This window comes from Callorhinus ursinus, unplaced genomic scaffold, assembly GCF_003265705.2.
Source record: "Callorhinus ursinus isolate GAN/ISIS: 27379988/994484 unplaced genomic scaffold, GSC_fseal_2.0 scaffold6, whole genome shotgun sequence".
NCBI lineage: Eukaryota > Metazoa > Chordata > Mammalia > Carnivora > Otariidae > Callorhinus > Callorhinus ursinus.
In genome coordinates, this window is record NW_027397068.1 from 73,126,299 (window position 1) to 73,149,289 (window position 22,991).

At 41.7% G+C, this 22,991-nt stretch overlaps 1 protein-coding gene across 1 annotated transcript in view; it reads left to right on the forward strand.

Moving 5' to 3' along the window:
- Positions 1 to 22,991, forward strand: part of SLC22A3 (solute carrier family 22 member 3) — an 88,015-nt gene that overhangs the window by 47,469 nt on the left and 17,555 nt on the right. Inside the window, exon 5 of the mRNA XM_025866433.2 lies at positions 292 to 409. Coding sequence (XP_025722218.1) covers positions 292 to 409 — 118 coding nt within the window. The remainder of the gene's footprint in view (positions 1 to 291; positions 410 to 22,991) is intronic.

A 22,991-nucleotide genomic window follows, 5' to 3' on the forward strand; every position in this document is an offset into this window, starting at 1 on the left:
TCTCTTCATATGTATAATAGAGAACACTGTGTTCTAGGACAGCCTGGTTTTACAAGAGCAATGCAATATTGATTATTTTTATTGTGACCAATGATACAGTTATCAAGTGAGCACTTTTCCCTTCCCTTGTAAATTTTCTGAGATAATCTATGTTGCAGAGAGCCTAAACTCTCAGAATCTCCTAAACTTGTACCTAATCGCAAGATCCATTTTGATAGAGAAATTCAAGTTGTAACTTTTAGGTTTTGAAATTATTAGATGAAACTCAGAAAAAGTTCTCTTTCTTGCCAGGGTGGTTCCTGAGTCTCCCCGCTGGCTGATTACTCGGAAGAAAAGAGATAAAGCATTAAAAATCCTGAGGAGCATTGCCAAGTGCAATGGGAAATATCTCTCACCAAATTACTCAGAGGTAATCTTATTTGTTACTAGTAACAAGCATTGTTGAAGTGGGTGAATTGATTTGTCTCTTATGTGCATATTATCAAAGAGCTGACTAAATCGTTTTTAGTTTGACTTTAAAAAGGGAGGGGGAAAAAAAAAACCCTTGGGGAGAATCAAAAGGTGCATTGAAGAAGACATGGTTGTGGAATTGTGATAGCATCAGAGTGAAGGTTAACTGGACCCTTGGTCCATGTTTCAATAGTTGCACCACGTTCCTTGAATTATTATACTTTACTTTCCATAGCCCTGTACTATGAAGTCATTCATTCACCTTAATTTGCACAGACTGTAAATCTTTTCTTGACATTCAGGGTAGTCTAAAGATTTGTCTTTAAATGTAGTCTTGGAAATACTATTTATTTGAGAACACGAGCAATGATGTAAATATTCAGCCTTTAGACTTACATGTGCTGCTAGCCTACCGTCCCTCCCTCCCTCATTTCCTTCCTCCATTTTTTCTTCTTCTTTTTTCCAGCAAAGGCTTTTTGGGTGCTTCTGTATCACTATACTAAGAGAAATGGTAGGGACTCAAGTTCATTCTTTGCTCTTTGGAAGATTTGCTATGCCTTTGGAGACATACAGATATAGCTGAGGCAACACCTGAATAATTAGAGAATAATATATAAAAATATATGGCAATGCTTTATGCAAAGACAAAGTAACAGAGGGATTATTATGAAATGAATATTAGAGAATAATTTTTGGAAGATATGAATCTTTGATAAAAACCTTGAAGAGTATTAGGTTGCTAACATCAATTTTTTTGGGGGGGCAGCACTCATTTGGTTTTGATAGAACATTTTGATAAAAAACAAGCTTTGTTGGTTTTCTTGTCACATCCCCAACCTCCCAGAACTTGGCCAGAGATTTGGATTTCTATCTTTTTCCTTCACTCTTACATTCAGTGGCAAGCAGTAGCCTCTGTGTTTATAGAGGTTTCAACTGACCAGTCAACTGTTGGATTATAATGATGTACCTTGGGGTTTACAGATCATACACAATGTGGTAAAGATAAAACATGACCTGTTTTAACCATGAAGATGAGATGATCCTTGTTCTTTGAGCACATATAGGCTGCGGATTCCTTTTAGGGAAAAAATATCCTGCTGCCCTCTCCTCTTGCTCTCATCATATAAACCTTGCCTTTACAACTGGATCAGATGTATGATAATCTGCACTCAGTTTTAATAGTCCAATAAATATTTTTGCTGTTTGTTCAGTATCACAAAGACGTTGCACATGTAGTCCCAGAGCTAAGCATATGTCAGATTGACATCAAGTTTTTGAAGATAAAGAAAAAACAGTGTGTGCTGATGGCTTATGAAGGCAAATGCCACTTAACTAGGCATGTGGCATGTTATCGTGAGTATTGCTGAGAGGCCATGGGATGATTCCCAGAAGCAGCTGCTCTTACATGTCCCCTGGTGTCTAGTTCAACGCTGCTCCCGTAGACCCACAGACCCGCTTTGAATTCATGAGCACTGTGGAGACATTTCAACGGGGAAGCAGTTCAAAGCTCTATCTACATGGTTGTTCTTGTGAAAGATCATGAACGGTGGATCCTGTGGCTTCCAAGATGTGTTAACTCTGGTTTTAAGCAGTTAGATGATCCCCATTTGAAAGTCAGGTTTGAAGCCAGACATGAGTTTCTCTCGGGAGTTTAGCACCTGAGCCACCACTATCCTTGATGATTCCATACTGTGATTGGCTGATAAGCCTCTTTGGTCTTTAGTCTATAGGTTCCTGTTCTGTTCTTTTCTTTTCCTTGCAACCTTGGGGGTAAGAATACTAGGGTTTCTTTCTGGCTTTTTTTCTGTAGAATTTTCTGCAGTCTGGTTGATTTTCTGCAATTTGGTTGATTGCATCCTTAGGATCCTTTAACATGACCCTCTGTCTCTTGTATTCCCTGTCAATCGGTAGGTAGATCTAGAGCTAAATCAGGTTTAGGTTTGATACTTTTGGCAATCCTCCTTCGTAAATGGCTTAATACCCTTCCACTAGGAGACCCTTCCTGTCTACCCGTCTCTTCTTTTGTGGTGTTAGCTACCATTGATCATCATTGCCTGCATATATTAATTCACCAGAGGCTGCAAATGACAATATTGATAACATTCCCATTTTATCATTATGTCTTCCTTTGTTACTGGAACACTTACATAAAGACTAACTTCCCCCATCAATTGTTTGGTGACTCTGAGATACAGTTCTTAAACAGCTTCTTTGCTCCTTAGCATGATGAGATTTTCCAGGCTCATCTTGTAGGCTCTCACTCTTGGAATCACCTACTTCTCAAAGGGTGCTTTGAGTTTTGAAACAAATGTCTTCAAACTGAACCTATCCATCTTCAACCTTTTAAAATTGTACAACATATGCAGAAAAGCAAAATATTATTTTCAAAACGAGAAGGAATTTACATTTCAGTTTAAAACCCCTTGCTAATAGCAGAATGCAGTCAAATTATAGGCCAAACCATAATTTTCTATTTTGGCGAGATCCCAGTGTTCCCACAAAGAATAATAATGTGCAAATTACCTCTTTACAGTACTCAGAAGTACTGACCAATAGTGCAGGAATTTTTCTTGAGCCCCAACTCCAAAATCAATCCTATTATGGTTTCTGTGTGTCACTATCAATTACTCATGTTTTGGTGACTCAACTAACTAACTAATTGACCACATCGCTTTTAGGGTCATCTTGAAACCTTATGCTTACATAGTCACTTCAAACCTTTTGCAACCTTTTGCTGCTTTAGCTAGTATCCCCCCTCTCTGAATATAACCTCAAGGACCCCCATGCTCAAGGCTGATTGTCCAGGGCTCTGCCTTCACTTTTTCATAGAACCTCTTTTCAGTAAATCCTGACTTTTGGAAGAGTTATTACCATGTAAGTTACCGCATCCTCCAAGACCGGTCCAAATTCCCATCTCATCCTAAGGGTGCACATCACAGGTTGCAGTGAAGCTAGAATGAATTGGAAAGAATCTACCTGATGCACATGGGAGGCCTGTCAGCGATGCTGTCCTCCTTAGCCACCTCCCAAACCCAGCCTGTTCCATCCCTGGCACCAGAGAGCCTACTCTATTTTAGCGGGGATCGAAAGACCTAGCTAGCTTAAAATGATGTTCTATATTACAGAAGAGTACCTAAATTCACCATAAAATAGGGCTACACCAGTCCCCTGGGCTTTGTGAATGGAAGGAGGATATGGGAAGAAATAGGTGGATTTCATCACAATGTTCAACCAGGTGGGTTATTCTGAGGGTTGGCTGTCCAGTAAATAATCCCGGTTATATTTCATATGGATTGTACTCATTTTGTGGGTGTATAAATTCTGACTCTCTGTCTCACTGGTCCCTAGGCTTCCATTTGCCAAAATTCCCAGCTAGCTTCTGACTTTGTTGAAGCCACAGCTAGAAGCTAGAAACACAGGTGATGAGAACATCAGGCTCTCTGAATATACCAACAGTGTAACTATTATTCACTGTTAAGAAACGTCCAAAAACGTAAAACCAATGCAAATGAGGCAAGTGGGTGGAACTTAGAGTAAGTTGAGGAAATGTAGAAAATGGAAAGAATCAAAGTATATAGAAACCAGAGAGAATCAAAGGATGGGCTGAGTGTCAAACACTAGGCAGTGACCCGATGCAGAAGGATACTTAGCTTAGACTCATTCATGGGTGCCTTTGCAGTGTTTAGGGCACACTCGAAAAAATTAAACTATTGGCAACTCTACAGTCCTTACAGCCCAAGCACAACTGTAGTGCAGCATGTGTCCTGATGCCTCTAGGGCATCCACCGGCCTCCTTTGACCTGGGGAGCGTGTCGGTGATTACACTGCTTCCTGCCCTGGCCATCCCTGCGGTTTTGTTCATAGGGCAAAGTTGTTTCATGTTGCACTTAAATTTCTCTTTGGCTTCAGTTTGATGTTACTTCCTGTTACCTGTAGTGCACTTGTTCTTGCCTCACACCTAGTAAGATACCAATCAATCCAACTTTCCGTGCTCATCCAATAGACACATAGCAGCACCATGTGTATGACTAAACGGTGCACTGAATGGGAATGCTGGTCTGAAGAGATGGCCATTGCCCTAAAAACTGAATGTGTATTTCTCAAAATAGATGAGAAAGTGGGCAAGTATTTAAGAGTGCTCAGACTTTTGCTTGTAGTAGATTAGGTCTATGGGTAAGTAGTGGAGAGCTGCGGTTGTTGCTCAGTGAAGTTTTCTCATCCCGAAGTGGTACTATCTGTGATGGATGTGTTCTTGTTCCCAGCTCTTCACGCCTCTCTGTGGGACGATCCCACACACACCCCCACCCCCGTGGCCGTGGGACTTGCAGCAATGCTCCTCTGCGGGTGGATAGATTTCCCCCACTGAGTCAGGCTGGGCCTTCTGAATTGATGGCCCAAGGTACCAGTTCAGAGCAGAAGCTGTAAATGCATTTCTGACAGCTCTCTTGCCCTTTCCATCTGCCACAAGAACAGCATATCCTAAATTGGTGGTGTTCCTTCAGCGTGGGACTCAGAATGAGAAGAGCCACAACTTGGAACAGAGCTGCAGAAGCTGACCTATAGCTGCCATGTGGAATGTGGCCAAGAAATAACTGTTTTCTCAGTAAACTAGTCTGCTAAATGTGTCTCAGTGTGCTGCAGAGATTGGAGGGTGTTTGTTTTTGCAGCCAAAGCTAACTAATGTAGCTGATCATAATGGCATTGTTTTGATTGCCAGGGTAGGGTTTAGTGATTCAACACATTTTTGGTTGTTGAGGTGACAGAGGAAAAGGGTGGTTACATTATTGTTTAAATATACACATCCTCCCCCTCATTTCCATTGGATGAAAATACTTCTGGGTCCAAATGATAACTTGCCAATGTAACTTGCTTTGGTCCCATGGTAGGTGGAACGTATGTCCTGCCCTTTTGATTTTGAGCTTGACCATGTGAGTTGCTTTGGCTGATGATGAGTTACCACCAGACGTGATGCAGTAGAATCTTGAAATGTGCTGTGTGGTTGGGCTTGCTGTCTGCACTTCAGCCATCACCATGAGAAGAATATTCCCAGGCTTGCCTCCTGGCCCCAGAGGAGGCTGAGAGGCATTTGGAGTAAGCTTATTTAGCAAAATTTCCCCAAACCTAGATCAGCAGTCTCTCAGCCAACGCACAAACATATGAGCTAAATGAATGTCTATTACTTTATGTCACTAAGATTGATGGTTGTTATGCAGCATTATTTAATTAATATACTGGTTAAATAGCTTTTGTTGCTTACTGACCCAAGTTATACAACTACATAGGTAATAACTGGCTGTGGTTTTGCTTTCATTTTTTTCCCCCAAAGGATTTTACAAGCCCTAATCCTAAAGATCTCTCTCCTCTGCTACCTTCCACTTCTTGTCTTTGTGTAGGATATGTTCATGGAAAAGAGTATGTTGCAACTCTAACAAAGAGCCTCTAACAGGATAGAACTGAGTAGGTCCATATTTGTTGATGATATTGTTGTTCTCTGTTGGCCTAACAAACCTATAAGGCTTGACCGTAACTTCCCTATTTTGATGATATGCCTATATAGGTCATTGTTCATAGCTAATCTATAACATATTAAAATATAAGTACCAGGTGTGATGTTGGTACCCAGTAGTGCATAAACATGCTCGTGGGTGGTTTCCCTGGTGGCATGTTTAGATAACATCAAGACCTGACATTTGAGCTTTCTGATCCCAAAGGGTCATCATCAATGATCCCACTTTTAGATAAATATATAAGAAATAGAAAATAGAAAAAGATTAAACCTCATTAGATAGTGTTAGGCTAAGTTTTAGATTACCTCACTTACCAGAGAGACATCCAACCCTTAATAGCTGCCATCCTTATTATACTCTAAAGAACTGTCATGCAGACACCAATATGTCTATAGAGAGGGACTTTCCAGCTTTGGGAATGTCTGTTTATGACATTCCCTTTTAAGGGGGGATTTTTATAAACATAATTTTTGTTTATGTTCCAAAGAAGGAACCACACCATGTTTCTGGCTGTCATGAAGCCCATCTGGGGTGTGGTTTTCAGTCCAATTATTGTACTGTCTTTGTTAATGCTATGTTTAATTACCATCTCAGGCTTGGGATAGAACACTGTCTTCACTGAATTTATTTCAAAAGAGCCAGAAAAAGTAACTCAGGCCCAGGCAGTGCCCACGGGTGGCTCCAATCCAGTTCCCGTGTCAAGAGCTGGAAAGGTGTGAGTCTAGAAACTAGTGAAGGATATTGGACAGAAAGCCACTGGAAACTCATACAGTGCTTTCCCTTAATAGGATTAAATCTTCATTCTTTGACATCACACAGAATAAATGGTGCCAATCCTCCCAGCAAAGCCATCATCCTCAAAAATGACATATAAAAAATTATTACTGTCTTATGCATGCTAGCACATTAGCTTTCACATAGAATATTCTCGAATGCATAAAAAATGACAGGACATGGGGCATCTGGGTGGCTCAGTTGGTTAAGTGCCCGACTCTTGATTTCAGCTCAGGGTTGTGAGATCAAGCCCCATGTCAGCCTCTGCACTCAGTGCTGAGTCTGCTTGGGATTCTCTCTCTCCCTCTCCTTTTGCCCCATCCCTACTCATGCATGTGCCCATGCTCTGTCTCTCTCTCTGTCTCTGTCTCTGTCTCTCTCTCTCTCTCTCTCTCTCTCATAAATAAATAAATAAAATCTTTAAAAATGACCGGACACTTCATATAGCTAAAACGAACCTTTGGAGCTGAGAGTTAATAGTACTCTACCTAAATACATTTTCATAAATAGCCTGAGTTCTACACATGGTCTATATTTAAATGGATTATTTACTTAGTTCCCACATCTTTAACTTTTAAAGAATGTTACAATATTGCATAAAACGGGCAATGCTACAATTAAATGCTACAATTAAAAAGCCATAAAAACAGTACTTGATGGACTTTTAAATCCAGAGTCAGCTCCTTTCCCAAGCTGGTGATTAAATAGTAAGTTCCTTCCACTAAAGGAAATTCTGCCTAAAATCTTCCAGGTCAGTGGACTCTCATTTAACCCATACACATACTGAAGGGAAGATGTTCCAGAGCATCATGTGGTTTTAATTGAACTAGGAATCCAAGTGATCTGTCTCTTGCAGAATGAGATTACAGCCTTGGAGTGGGTGAGGCAGATTTTCAGGACACCTCCCCCAAAGAGCAGCATCTCGAGTGAGGAACCCTGGAGAGACAGGGCCTTCCTCCTCTCCCAGTCCCTCACGCCCACCTTCCAGAGTCCCTCTTAAAATAATTGGGCCATATACCTTTGTCAGAATCCTAACTACTTCATTTAAATACAAGTTAAAGCTTGAAAAACATCCATCAGACGTGTGAGAGGAAAGCACGCCGCATTACTGTGCCATACACTCCGGGTGTTCAATCCCACCCGTCAGTCCTGGTGTCTGATGACCTATCAACTCCCGTGTAACGGGATCGACAGAACCCAGGACCCTGGACTCAGGTGGTGACTTGTAGGGAGACCAGCTGTCCCCATACGCCCAGAACTGGGGGGATTCCTGGGAAGTGGGAGTTTCAGAGCTGAATCTAGGAAAGTCTCAGGCAAACTGGGACAAGCTGCTCAGTCCTCGCCTTCCTGGCTATGCTCAGGGAAAGAGGCAAAGGTTAACATTTGTGAGCGCCACATTTGCCTGCCTGCCCATGGACCCTGATGCCTGTGAGGGATCCCTAGTCTCACTAGAGGATGGGCTCCGTTTGCTTGCTGGACTGGTCCCAAAGTCTGGCACAGGCTGCCGCGCCCTAGGGCCTCTCTCTTCCAACCCCCTTCTTCAATCCCTAGTTTCTTTTCTCTGTCTGTATTTTTTTTTAACTTTTACAGTCTTTATTTGAATTCCCGACATGAAATGACATTCCTTAAAAAAAAAAACACGCCGCTTTATTGACATCTGATAAACACACAAAACACGCACATATTTGATTTATTCAACTTGCTCACATCCCAGCTTCTATTCTAATTCTTTTTTTTAAATTTTTTATTGTTCTGTTAATCACCATACATTACATCATTAGCTTTTGATGTAGGGTTCCATGATTCATTGTTTGTGCATAACACCCAGTGCTCCACGCAGAACGTGCCCTCTTGAATACCCATCGCCAGGCCGACCCATCCCCCCACCCCCCTCCCCTCTAGAACCCTCAGTTTGTTTCTCAGAGTCCATCGTCTCTCATGGTTCGTCTCCCCCTCCGACTTACTCCCCTTCATTCTATTCTAATTCTTAATCTGATCTTGAACCCCAGCCTGTTTGACTGAGGCCCTGGTGCCTGGTTAATTTCTGCCCTTCTTTCTCCTGAAAATAGGATCCTACAGCTTATCCCTTCACTCATCCATTGTCTGAAAGCTAGATGCTACATTCTCTTGATGATTGGTATCTGCTCTTTCTAGAGACTGCTGCTCCTAAGAACCCCTTCTCCAGATGTGTCCCAGCCCACAGACAGCAGTGCTGGCCCATGGACAATCCACGTGTGCCCTCCCCTGCACTGGCCTCTCCACCTGCAGGCCCTCGTCTTATTCATGGCCAGGTGCAGAACCACGGCCCCTTCCGTTCACACTTGACCCGCTCTCCCTACTGCTGAGATTCCAGCAAACCTTCCAGGCAAGGTTCTATGGATGATGATACTGGGGGAGAGCTCTAAGCTTTACCTGGTGACATTCAGAGTCATATCAACTAGCCATTCCTTAGTTATATAATCGGGAAATCATGGTCTCCTCCCTTTTTCCTTCTCAAAGGCTGATCCTTGCCCTTGAGAGCAATGGTCCTCCCCTTCCAGCCCCAGCACCCTGTGAGATGCAGAGGAGTATTTGCTTTCTTCTGTCTAGCCCAAGCCCCGATGGCATTACAAACAAAATTGATTAAAATATAAAACAAGATGAATAAGCCGCACAGGCTTATTCTGTTCTGTTAATATTGGTAACCCTCTTTTGTGGGCATTGTGGCAATGCCTAATTCAATTATTTTAATTCTGGATCTCTCTCTCATAGAATAGGGGAGTGGGTTTACTTTTGCTTTTGCTTTTTCGAGCATTTGCCAAGGGAATGGCCCTCTAATACTGTCTTTGAAATGTTCACACTCTATCTGGGCAAGAGAGAAAGATGGTCAGCTTTTCCAAGTGTTTTGTTCCTTGGCCATTTGGCCCATTCTTGTGTTTTTGGCAAAATCAGTTTCTGCAATCCAAATTGCTGTGCTTCCCTGCTGTGAATAAATGAGAAAATACTAGCTCTTTGTGAAAGTGCTCGCTGCCGTGGAGGCGATGAAGAGTACAATGTCCAGAACCCTGCGTATCCAGCTCCTTGGCAGGGATTCCTGGGCGCTATTCCTAATCCAGAGCTGATGTTACCATGACAAAACTGCTTGCTCCGTCTTCGTCCCACCAGGAAGATTGCCCTTGTTTATGAAGTAATCCTAAGAAAAGAGATGCAGCCTGGGGAGCAGGTGAAATCACTTAAACTCTGCAGGGCCACGTAGATGTACACAGATGTGCTCCTTTGCTACAGAGAAACACTCAGGAAATGGGGCTGAATAGTAAAGGAGAGAGCACACTGAGATCCCTTTGTCTCTACCCCTCGAGGTCCCATCCGGGAAGATGGAAATAAATATATCAGGTGCTAGATTTTTCATGGGATAACTCCTCCCTCTCCTGAGAGGGCACCCAGATAGCCAGATGATGAACACTGGTCATGTTGCCATAGCAACGCTTCTTAATGTGGGTGCAGATAGATGCAAAGGGGACTAGATCCACACACTCCAGAGATGGCTAGATTTCTCATTTTGGAACAAACAATATGGGCCTGTGCAGTTTTCTCTTTTTCTTTGAATTTGGTGCTATTGAAGGGGGACCTGACTGAGAAGAAGCCTTCCTTCTCCCCATGGTGAACACACCCTTCTTAAGGTCTTAAGGTGGCTGGATAAAGGAAGACTCAGAGAGTGGAGAAGTCTTTATGTCCTTCCCAGGAGACACACATAGGGAATGTTGGCGAAAATGGCCAGAACCAAGGACACTTTTTCTGCTAGAGGAAACTTTCCTGTTAAAAGCAAAACTTTGTTACCTTGCCTAGTAATGGGCATAGAGGGTGACCAGATAGAAAATCTTGATGAGCAGGGTTGCTAACACACTCCTGTCACCCAGCAGCTGTAACTTTAACCCCACAGTTGATGGGATAATCATATGACAGTCTGTCCCAGTGGGTCACAGATCCTTGGGGACCATGGAGTTATTGCAAAAGTCCTCAAACCATTTGCAACCAAGCCTTGTCTGTAGAGTGAATTAATAGGTCTTGGATAAATATGTACTATTTTTTCAGAATGAAGGTAGATGCGACTGTTATTAATAATGACTAATGAGTTGAAAGGTGTTATTAAGTTCATAGTAAATTTATGTCATTATGTAGTCTCAATGAACAGAAATTAAAAGCACAATTCCTATAATGTGGGCAACTGTTATATTCTTTGGCATTAACCAGAAGTCCTCATACTCAAGAAGGGTGAGAGTCACTGATCTGTCAGCACATGTAGGATTAGTCTCCCATCTGTTTAGCAACTATTGCCTGAGGGCACCTGGGTGGCTCAGTTGGTTAAGCGACTGCCTTCGGCTCAGGTCATGATCCCGGAGTCCTGGGATGGGGTCCCACATTGGGCTCCCGGCTCAGCAGGGAGCCTGCTTCTCCCTCTGACCCTCTCCCCTCTCATGCTGTTTCTCTCTCTCTCTCTCAAATAAATAAATAAATAAAATCTTAAAGAAAACAACAACAACAACTATTGCCTGAGCTCTCACAGTTAAAGTTGTATGATGTTCTCAGGAAAAGCCCAAGGACCTCTTCACAAACAGAATTCTTGACAACTTCCAAGATTCATTCATTTTTTTGATTCAATAAAGTGAACTCAGGTTCATTATATTCTACTCTTTCACTGACCTTATGGACAAGTCCTACATGTTAAGTAGGAAGAATTGAGTAACTGGGCGTACAACTGCCTTATTACTACCTCTCAAAGGTGAATTCTGTTTTCTTTCCTGCTTACATTTCCGAACGAATACACCACTAAGTGTTTAGATCTTGAGGAAGACTGAGGAAGGCTTATTGAATGAATGCTCAGCATGATTATTTTTATGGCACAGAGTACAATAGAGCATAAGTACTTGCCCTCATGTTTTGATCATTATGTGTAGTATCCAGGCTTAAATAGTTGTCTTTGAGACCTTAGACAAATTTTACTTAAGATAATTGAAGTATTCACTCTGCCATTTATGACAGTTTATGTTTGTATTTATACAGGCTGCTCTAAAATTATCAAGGGACAGACTTTTTGATGGCAGTTGAGTGAACTAGAGGGTCTACTTCATGTAGTATTTTTTTTACCATATCATTTCTTCCTAAGTTCTGTAAACTATTTGGTAGGCTTTTCTCCCTAAAAATAACCGGCTTCTTAAGTTCAACAAGTCATCAGTCATTTCAGTGAAAATATTTTTCACATTACAAAGTGAATCACAGAATATTGTATTTGGTGGTCATATGTTTAGAAAAATCATTTAAGGTTAATTGATGTGAAGCTGGCCCAGAAACAAAAGGGCACTGACTCACCTGGTGTAGCAGGGGCTCATTTTCATTTGTACATCCGTTAGTTGGCAAGCAGTTACTGAGTGCTGTGTTCAAAACATCTGTCTTTTAAACAACCTCTCTATAATATTCACTTTCAAAAATATCTCTTGACATGCATTTAAGTTGCTTTGTATTTTTTCCAATTCTTTGTGGTTGCTTTTCTTTTTCTTTTTTCTTTTATGAGCTGGTAGTTTCCTCTACTAGTTTCCTCTACTAGTTCCCCCTACCAGTTCCCTGTCTGTACAACTATACTCACTTTCATCATATAGGAAAGAGCTAAATCTAAGTTCTTACCATTTAAAGTTGAAGAACAGCTTAGATCTTATGTGCAGTATCTGGAAACCATTTCACTGTGTTTTTGTTTTGATTGCATTTGTTTATAAGTAGAAAGGTATTCTAATTGGATCTCAATCAGTACATCTGTTAATGATGAAAACTAACCTATATATCTGTTGGCATATAATAAAGCAATTCAGAGTTAAAATTAGGGTAAATAGTGAACACAGTCTAACATTAATGCACCTTACCATGGTCCAGAGTCAAGTCATGAGACTGAACATACTTCACTATCGAAAACCTCCACAAACAGAATTCCAGGGATGGCATGTGCCACCTGTTCATGGCTCGTACATAGAAGCATCTCATCCCTCTCTAAAGATTGTTCTGTCTTGAACAATAAAGGACATACCAATGATAAATAAGTAACTGTATGCAAAAATATTTTGCAAATCAAGAAAAGGGAGCTGCATGCAAATTCCAGAACACAGCAAGGATTGTGATATTTATTAAGGCGCAGTTCAACCACTCTTTTAACCGCTCAGTTGTACTTGGCTTTCATCAGAGAAGTTTCTCAGCATTCCCCACTGCAAGCAAATAAACATGAAACTAAGGATTTTCTGAGGTGTAGAAGGAAGGCCGAATTTGGATATTGGGAAATGTGGAAACACTGAAAATGGACAAAATTCCAACATGGCCTCATCATGACTCTGCTGGAGATTGTTTTGGTTATTGTCATTTCTCTTTGAGTGCAGAGTTGACTTAATATGCCTCTCTGTGCATGGCACAGCCATCACTGGGCTGTGCAAGGCCCCTCTGGTGTTTCATTTTATTTTCCCTTCCTCCTCTCTCCCCATGTCCCTTCTCAACAGGTTCCCAACAGAATGTGCTTTGATATTTATGTGCCCTTAAAAACTAGAGCTTGTTGTATGTGTGTGTTTAGGTAACATAAATGGAATTGTGCTGCTCTAGATCTTGCTTTATTTCTGACTTTTTCATGCAGCAATATGTTTTAAAACATGTTGATCCAATTAGATTCAATCAGAATATCTTTCCACCGTCTTGCTCACATGTGAGTGCTGTGTGGTTTTCATCAGTACCATCTGCTGTGTTTCTTGTCTCCATCCTTCTAATGACAAGCACCTGGGTTGTTTCCAGTCATCATCATACGTGTCCCTTTAGAATCTTCGTGAGGTTTCTCAGGGAGTTTAATACCTAGAAGTGGAACTGCTGGGTCCTGGGAGGCATGCAGGCTTAGTGCGCTGAGTAATGCCAGATGACTTTCTGTGTACCCCCTGTGAGCATCCCATTTGTCCACATACACATTTGCTATTTTCTGATCTTCTAACTGGGCCAGGCTTCTGAATGTTTTAAGTTGCACGTCTGCTTACTAGTAAAATTCAGCATATCTTCGTGCATCTTACTTTACTGTTTGGCTCCTTCTCTGTGGATTGCCTTGCCACATCCTTGCCCGTGTATATTGGATTTTCTGGTATTTGTCTCCTTCAATTTATAGAATCTCCTTTCATGTTTTGAATACCACCCCCTTGTTGGTTCTAGACATTTCAAAGTACATTCTCCTCAGTGTTTCAGCTACTCTTTGACTTTGCCTATTTTTTTCTTCACTGAACAGAAATTCGTAAAGCCTTAAACTTATTCAGTATGGGCAAATCAGTGTATATTTTTGCGTATTGATTGTATTTTGGGTTTTGTTTAAGAAATACTCTTCTACATCCAAGGCCACAAGGGCCACAAAGATATTCCCCTATTAGCCTCGGCGTTAGCTGTCACAGTCATGCCTGAATTCATCAGGAGCCCTCCACCATTCTGACTGGGAAGCAGGGATCCACCTTGAATTGTTTCAATGTTGAGCCAGTTTTTTGTTTTTTGTTTTTTGAGCTCCAGCTAATAAGCAGAGTCATCATTTATCAAGTTCCTGTTTCAGAGTCTGAATTAGTTGACCACCTAAAAGTGGTCTCCTATTTTTAAGGAACTCAATAATTATATGCTAACCCAAATATGTGCTTCTGTGCTTCACACCTGAGCTAGGACACAGGCAGTTTGCAGGTGATCAGTGAGAATAGCACTCTTGCAAAGCTCCATATGGATGAAGAAAAGGGTAATAACCACAGCATTTAGACCCCAGATTCATATACAGCTACCAGTCATCTTAAAAGATAAATATGTTTTTGTTAGTAAATGCCCCGAAGACTTATCCTCCTCTACAGCACACTTAATGATTCTGTTCCTCCCTGACATGAAGCAGAAGTACTCTTCAGAGCCTGAACATCAGTAATGCAAAGGCAGGAGTGTATGATTGTTCCTCCGAATACTTCTCATTTCTTTAAGTAATGAGGTTTGCTCTCTGTGACAATAACGCCTGTTCTCTCTCCCTCTTAAAAGGAGGTGATATGTATGAGCACACTTCATAAACGTAAAAAGAGATCATGATTTTCAGTCCCACCAACACCTTCATGAGATCTACCTGGGGCTGAAATTTGATTTGTTAACTTTTTCTTTACCCGGGTGGCTACATAAGCTCTTAGCTTTCAACAGGATGGTCATTCTACCCAGGGTTCTCTCTGCTTCCGTGTTATCCTTTTATGATTATTTCTGTGATAAATTGATTAGTGCCTATAAATTGAAAATGCAGAGGAAATAGCCCTCGTTTCTTTTTAGGAGTTTTAATGGTGTGATTTTGTCAAAAGGAGTTATTGACTATAAGTAACAAACAACATCATAAAAAATGCATTTTTTCCAAATTTAAATTGAACAGTCTAAGTTTAATTACTTCAAATAGAAATTTAGTACTCAGCATAATGAATTCCTATGAAGAGGAGGTGTGGACCAGAGGTTTTCTGGGTAAACTTGAAACTCTTTATCACTCAGGATAAGCTGGGCGTGTGTGTAACAAACATTACCAAAATCTCAGTGGCTTGAGATAATAAAGGACTGTTGTCTGTGCCCCATAGGTTCACTGGGGGCTCCTCTCCTTGGAGCAAGGTCCTCACCCTATAATCCAGGCTGTTTTAGCAGCTCCTGCCTGGACTATCAGAGAAAAAGAGAATTCTAGGGGATCTTGCTTTGGCAATGAAATGCTTATAAGTCCGTGGTACATTTGGGTAGGTGGCCCCACCCAAACACAGGGGGCCAAGAAGTGCAATCTTATCCTGCTCCCATAATGGGGTAAGGAGGGAGGTAGGGAAGCAAAAATATTTGGCAAACAGTGCCAGCGAGTGCCATCCCGTAGACCTCTTTTAAAAGAGAACAAATGATTAAGAATACAGGATTCAATCTGAGAAACACTGGCTCAGGAAGATAAATGCTTTTCGATTCAAACTATTGCTACAAAGTAGGTTTCACCTTCATCACTGGTAAAAAATAATAATAATAATAATTTGGCCAAAGCGTAAACACAATTTTAAAAGTTGTTATGGAAGAATATAGTGGAAATTATGAAGACCCGTTTTCTGTCAGAGACACCCCAGCTGCAGGGCCCCCGGGGAAGTGGAAGGAAGGCCGTGCCCAGGGGAACAAACTCCAGGAGCCCAGGGACATCAAGGCAGTGGAAGGGCGGCCAGGCCTCTCCTGGGGCCAGTTCAGGGCAGGGAGTCAGACAGATGCCCTGAAGAGATGCCTGAGAACCGAGTGGGTGGGGAGCACCGGGGGCTGTGTGGGGACCCCATCTCAGCTTGTGGAGAGGCTGAGAAGGGCAGAAGGAGGGAAAGGAGGAGAGGAACACAGTCCCCTGGCGCAAATACAGGAGGCTCTCTGAGAACGCTGTCCTGGATGTGCCCCATCGCCGTGGCCCTGGGCTCTTGCATGACAGCCTGATGTTGCCTGGCTGTCCTTGGCCCATACAGAAAGGGCTGCCAAGCCAGACAAGGGGTGGGAGCGAACGCCTTACACTCACAGGCCCAGGCAGAAAGACACCTGCCAGGAATCTAACTGGGCAAAGGTGCCTTTTTACTGGCATCCTGCCAACACCTGAATGCCTGGGAAAGAGCTGGTGTGGGCAACAGCTAAGAGAAGCTGGTGGCCAACAGCCCCCAGCCGGTGAGGAGAAAGGCCATCTCCTAAGTCTGTGTCCTGTTATTGTCATGTTCAAGACCTCATTCTGATTAAAACCATTTCTGAAGCATCCAGAAGACTCAAAAGAGATGATGCTAGGAATACTATGAGTGGAAACCTGTGGTTTGGGTATTTATTTGTGACCTATCCCATGATTTCCTTTAATTCACTCATTAGCCTTTTCCCTCTCTTAAAAAAAAAAATCCTCGGCTACCTACTGACTTACAGATACTCAATTTGCGTATTCATAGAACTAAAAATCTTGTGTATCTGAGCATGCTACTGTAATGTGAGACTCTGGACGTCCTTTAAAATGTGATATTTGGAACTTTTCTTTTTCAGTAATTGTCACTGACATTTACGCCATCAGAGAGGTTCCCTGACATTTTAATTCAGTCCCCTAACAGCGCATTTTGGTGTCCCCCCACTCCCACCCCCAGGTTCTGAGCCTTTAGGGTTAGAGTTTTAGATCTGAAAGTGCCGTTTCTTCTTTCTCTCTCTTTCTCTGACTTTAACACCTCTCCCCCCCTCCCAAAAAAACCTCTCTCAGTTTGTTTTTAAGAAATGAAGAAATGTTCCAACACGTGACCCACAGCTGCAACCCGTTAACCTTTGCTAATATTAAGTCTGCACTTTGGATCTCTCCTGGGACCTCTGGATGGATGCACTTTTGCTGTTCTAGGCAGTGTGCCTGCTTGGGGAGGGGCGGGGAGGGATGCTCTCCAGCCAAACTCAAAGGAATGGAATAAATATCTTCTCTGCAGAGCATCCTAACAGAAGACCGGGCTGGGCCCGAGGTGCTCTGGACTCACTCTGTCCAATACAGTAGCCACTAGCCTTGTGCAGCCACGGAGCCTTGAACTGTGGCTAGTCTGAACTGAAATGAGCTGTGAGAGCAGGTTTTATAGTGATTTCATAGAGCACATAAAAGATCTCATTCACAGTTTCATATTAATTGCATGTTGAAATGGTAGTATTTTGGATAGAGTGGATTCAGTGGAACATTTTATTAAACTTAACTTTGCCTGTTTATTTTTACCCTTTTTAATGTGGCTTCTGGAAAATTTAAACTGAACTCTATAACTCGGCTATATTTTTATTGGACAGCACTGGTCTATGTGACTGAGGTTTGTTTTTAACTACTTCACTAAGCAGCAAATGTTCATCCTAATTTAATATGGACTTTTCTTTATAACATGAACTCTGTATGGTAAATATTTTATCTACTCCTGTTTCAAAGTATAATGAGGTTTTTTAGCAGTTCCCAAAGCACTGTGGGTTATCTGACAAACTGTCTTTTATGGATACTGGGTAGCGCTCTTACCACCCAGAAGCTCGCCTAGGCTTTATAATGTGAAACACTTACCCTTGGACCTTCTGGTGGCTGACCTTCATCTCACTGATGGGGGTGTCCACGATGTGGTGGGGTGGGGGCATGGGTACCCCAGCAGTTACCAGTGGACTTCTTCCTGCCCATCCACGTCTTACATGATGCTTGTATGAAAGACCTGCAGATAGTTGAACTTTGAAGATGGCCCCTGGTCCTCCAGATCAGTGAGCCCCAAATCCGCAAGTCATATTTTATTCTCACTGGTTTCTGGAAGATTAAAGACTTCTAGAGAACAGAGCCATAGGGAACTGGTGAAACTGATTACATCACAGGGTTGGACTCAAGAACAGAGAAGTGCCCCCTTCTCATCCATGGCTTTGCTTTTCCTTGTGAAATATGGCAACGGATGAAAAACCCACCTCTTGGAAACAACTGCAAAGCTAGAAATCCAGCCACCTGACATTGTCCCCTGCACACACACACACACACACACACACACATACACACACACACACCTCCCCAGGGCCCTGGCTAGCCCTGTGGAACGTAGTCTTTCCTCTAAAACCTGAGGGACTCGTATTACTACCTCTCAGCCTGGGAAGAGTAAACACTAGGAGTCAGGTCTGAGGCAGGACAATTCACCGACCATCAGTGCTTCTCACACGAGTCTCCTTGGATGTTGTAAAGAGGAAGATTCTGATTCCCTAATCTGGGCTAGGGTGTGTGTAACAAGCTCCCAGGTGTTAGCCATCCTGCTGATTCATGGACCGTGCACATTTTGAGGAGCACGTTTACTAAGTGTCATTTGCTTGTGGGTACATTCACGAAAAATTATCCAGCCTAAGGCCTGGGAGATCAACAGTGCTAAATTGACATTAAATATACCTGGTGTACTTTAAAAAATTCAGTATAACAAGAAATCCATTCCTTAAAAAAAAAAAAAAGGCACAATGAACATTCTTCTCTTTACAGAGGATCTCATGTCAGGGTATCTTTAAAAGCATCTCCCCTTAGGCATGATAGCATCAGCTACACTTCACTAACTAAAAAGATAAAAAAGTGCCAAGTGAATCATCATCTGGAAGTAACACATCTCTGAAATGATATAAAAAAGCAATAGTAATGCTGACTGCTTCCATTATTGAGCTCTTACTGTGTGTGACCGGGGTGTGTGGATGTATAGGGGTTATCCAGTGGAATCTTCAAAGTACTAGTGAAGTAAGTGTTGCTATCCTCAGGCTCCTGATGAGAGAAGTAAGGTTAGCAGAGTTGAAGTCATGTGCCAGTAAGAAAACATTCTAAGGAAAACCCTGTGACTCTCACCTGATCCTGGCTGGTTGTCCTTCTTGACCAGAAACCAACCCCCCATCAGGGGAGCTCTTGAACACCATATTTCGAACAGATGGTAATTTATAATGTCTTTCTCTTCCTTGGCAATTTAAAAGAAAATGTCAACTTGAAAAAAGGTTTCAGAAAGGCACCGGGAAGAATGGTACATGCAGCCAGATTAATCACAGAAAGATGAACAAAGTACATTTTCAACATGGGCAACATCACTATTAATGTAACATAAAGGTCTTAGGAAAGTTAAAAGACCATTAAGAGACAGCTAGAACAAATAGCAATCAGCTCAGTTGATAAACAACAAGAAACTGACAGGTGCAGCTTACCTGTGACCAACACCTTTTCATATGAGTGACATTACTAGGCAGCAAGACTCCAAACACACAGATGTTACCACGAGTCTTTCCAGTCTTCCTTTGCTCCAAACTGAAGCAGGCAGACACCACTTAGATGACATAAACATGACAAAATATCATACCGGGCTAGGTACAAAAGACAACGTTCTGTATGGTTCCATTTACATGAAATTCTAGGAAAGGCAAAACTGTAACGACAGCAGATGAGGGGTTTCCAGGGGCTAAGAGTGGGGGGAGAGGGTGACTGTAGAGTCAGGAGGAAACGTTCTGAGGATAATGGAGATGGTCCGTATCATGATGGTGGTGGCTCATTGACTCTACACGTTGGTCAAAATTCACTTAAGTGTACACTTGAAATTGCTGAATTCTATTGTATGAAAGTTATATTTCAATAAAGCAAATTGAAGTATGTATATGTGATAACCTGATCTAGCCTTTCTACTCTTTTGTATCTGACTCAGAGTAAGCAAAATTTGTAACGCTTTGGCAACAGAAAATAAACACAGCTTAATTTCAAAATACAGAGCTAGAAGTTGTTGTAGAAGAATAATAGCTTCAGCAGTCACTGCACATGAGTTGCCAAGACTTTACTGGAGGCATTCCATCCCAAGATACGGCGTTTAGTCTCTCAAGGTCTTTGGACACCCAGAAAGTGGGTCGTCTTTCAGGATATCTGCGTCACTGTGAAGAACATGTCAGTAAATCAAAAACCAGCTGGATTTATTCTTAAATTGGCAAAATACATACTTGCTTGGAAGGACTATTAATCCTTTCATTCGCTGGACAGGGAAGATCGGTGTTATGGTCTTGATTACCTTTGGTTTTATCAGTACCTTATATTCTTTGGTAGAGGGTATATGTTAGGCATTAAACTTGCGCTTTGGGAAAGCAGAGATCATGTGACTGCTTGATTCTAAATCTTAAAAGTTTGAAATTAAGACTAATAATAAATATTCTTACTGAGTAAGTTGGAACACTCAAGCAATTATTTTAATTATTTAATACAAAATTATTTTGCCTAAAATAATCGATTATTAGTGCAAAAGCATTGTTCTGGACTGAATTCTCCAGATAATTCTGCTTTTGGCAACAAGTTACAACTTAAATGGGCTTAAAGAATAAGCTCATTTCCTGGCTCATGTGTCTGGAATTCTAGAGTTATCGCAGCATTTGGGGTTGGCTAGACCTGAGTCTCAACAGTCCCACCAAGCCATGGTTTTCTCCCTCTCCACTCTGCAGACAGAGTGGCTTCTTCTCCATACTGGTTCCCTCCTGGGTATAGGATGGCTGCTAAATTCTACTTGAGCCCACCATTTTCTCATTAATTCCCTGAGGGTAGAGAGAGAAGATTCTTTCGGGAAACTTTGACTTAAGGTCAGTGAAGGACTTTCTCTTTTTTTGTTTGTTTTATTTAAAGATTTTATTTATTAGAGAGAGAGAGAGCACAGAGGGAGAGGGAGAGGGAGAAGCAGACTCCTCACTGAGCCGAGAGCCCGATGCGGGACTGGATCCCAGGATTCTGAGATCATGACCTGATCCAAAGGCAGATGCTTAACTGACTGAGCCACCCAGGTGCCCCCCCGTGAAGGACTTTCTCAAGACCATTTCTCATTGGTTCAAACTGGGTCTCATGCCCATTTATTAGAGGCTCAAATTCGGTCACATTCCCAGTCACATGCCCAATCTAAGGGTAGAATTACCCTTAGGTTATGAGGTCTCCCCTTCAACTGGAAACAGAATCAGCTCCCCTGAGAATGGGAATTGATGAAGTTGGGCGGGTGGCGCAGTGGGGATTCTGTTAAGAATGAGAGAGAATGACACGGAGCCAACAACAAAAAAAGGTACACTAGGGTCTCATTTAAATCCATTACTTTTAAGGTGAGCTATAGTTCTTCTTGTTAGGAAAAGTACTTCAAGATTAAATTTTTTTAAGAGAATATTTATAGCAAAAAGGAAGAAAGTAAAAACCACCATCATCCTACTACCCTGTGAGAACTATTAATGATACAAGCATATTTTCAAACATTAAAATAAATATTATACTCTGCATACTGCAGACACAGTAGAGCATAATGGTTAGCAATATACAGACGTAGCTATCCACCTCCTGGTTCATCTACTTACTGTCTGTGTGTCCTCGGTGGGTAAGCTACTTATCTTTCCTGTGCCTCAACTTCTTCCTCTCTGTGATGGATATAAGAATAGCATTTATAAGTTCCAACAGCACTAATCCTCTAGTTCAGAAGTCAGCAATCTGCAGCCTGTGGGCCAGACCTGACTTGCTGCCTGTTTTCGTGAACCGTTGTATTGGAAACCAGCCATAGTCATCCATTTGTGTATCCATCTATGGCTACTTTCACACTATAATGGCAAAGTTAAGTAGCTCCAACAGAGACTATATTGCCCACAAAACCAAAAGTACTTATAATCTGGTCCTTCACAGAAAAAGTTTGCTGACCTCTAGGTCAGACCAGTAGACCTCTATTGTCTTGTCAAAATCTAGCATGTCATACATAATTCTGTGGTCATGTAATAACTTAACCAGCCTGGAGATAATGATCAAGAAAAAGGGACATCTGCAGAGCTAACATGAAAGCAAGAGGTGCTCAGTTATTTTATCAGTTAGAGATAGTTAAGAATCATGAGTAATTGAAAAATCTACAACAGTGCTTAAATGTCAAGTTATCTTCCTGAATTGACTAGAGATCTTGAAATACATGATACATGATCTCCCTTGAACTCTGGGGTGTTGACGCTGGGACATGAATGAAAGTGAATTTGTACAGAGTATCTAGTCAATAGAAATCATAGCTCTGGGGAGAAGATAAGACTGAAGAGGGAATGAAAGAGAACCCATAAACAATTGTGGCAATATTGCTTTAGAAAAGAAAAGATTGTTGCCATCTGTGTGCTCTGGGGGAGTAGTGGTACAGATGTGTGGATGCGCAGAGTGACCAGGGACTCCCTAGAGAAAAGGGAGTAGTCTGAATGAGCACAGGCAACCTGACCCAAGTCTGAGCTGTGGAAGACCATATGTGAAAAGAAAAGCGTTGGAAAAAATGAGACATCCAGGGAGGACAACTTCCCTCACAGTATGGGTAGTTCTGATCTTGAATTTAAAGATCCTCAAACTCTAAATTATTTTAGTCAAATCCAACTTTTCCATAAAATAGTGTTTTAACTAAAGGTTAGATTTTGGCCAGGTGTGTAATGTCCTTCTTTAAAAATGAAGCGACCATCAGCTACACAGAAGTTTTCTAAAATAAAAAGCCTTGAATACATTCAGCGGCTCAATGTGACCATTAAGAATAAAGGATTTCTAATCAACTGAGCCACCAAAAAAAAAAAAGAATAAAGGATTTCTATCGACTGCCTGATTTCAAATCCTGGCTCAACCACTGTTCCTTTAATCCTTCAAGTCCTAAGCCTTTTCTTATTTATAAAACAGGATTGATAAAAGTACTAACTTCGGAGGGTTTTGATGAGAATCAAATTAAATAACCGCATCAGACAAATATT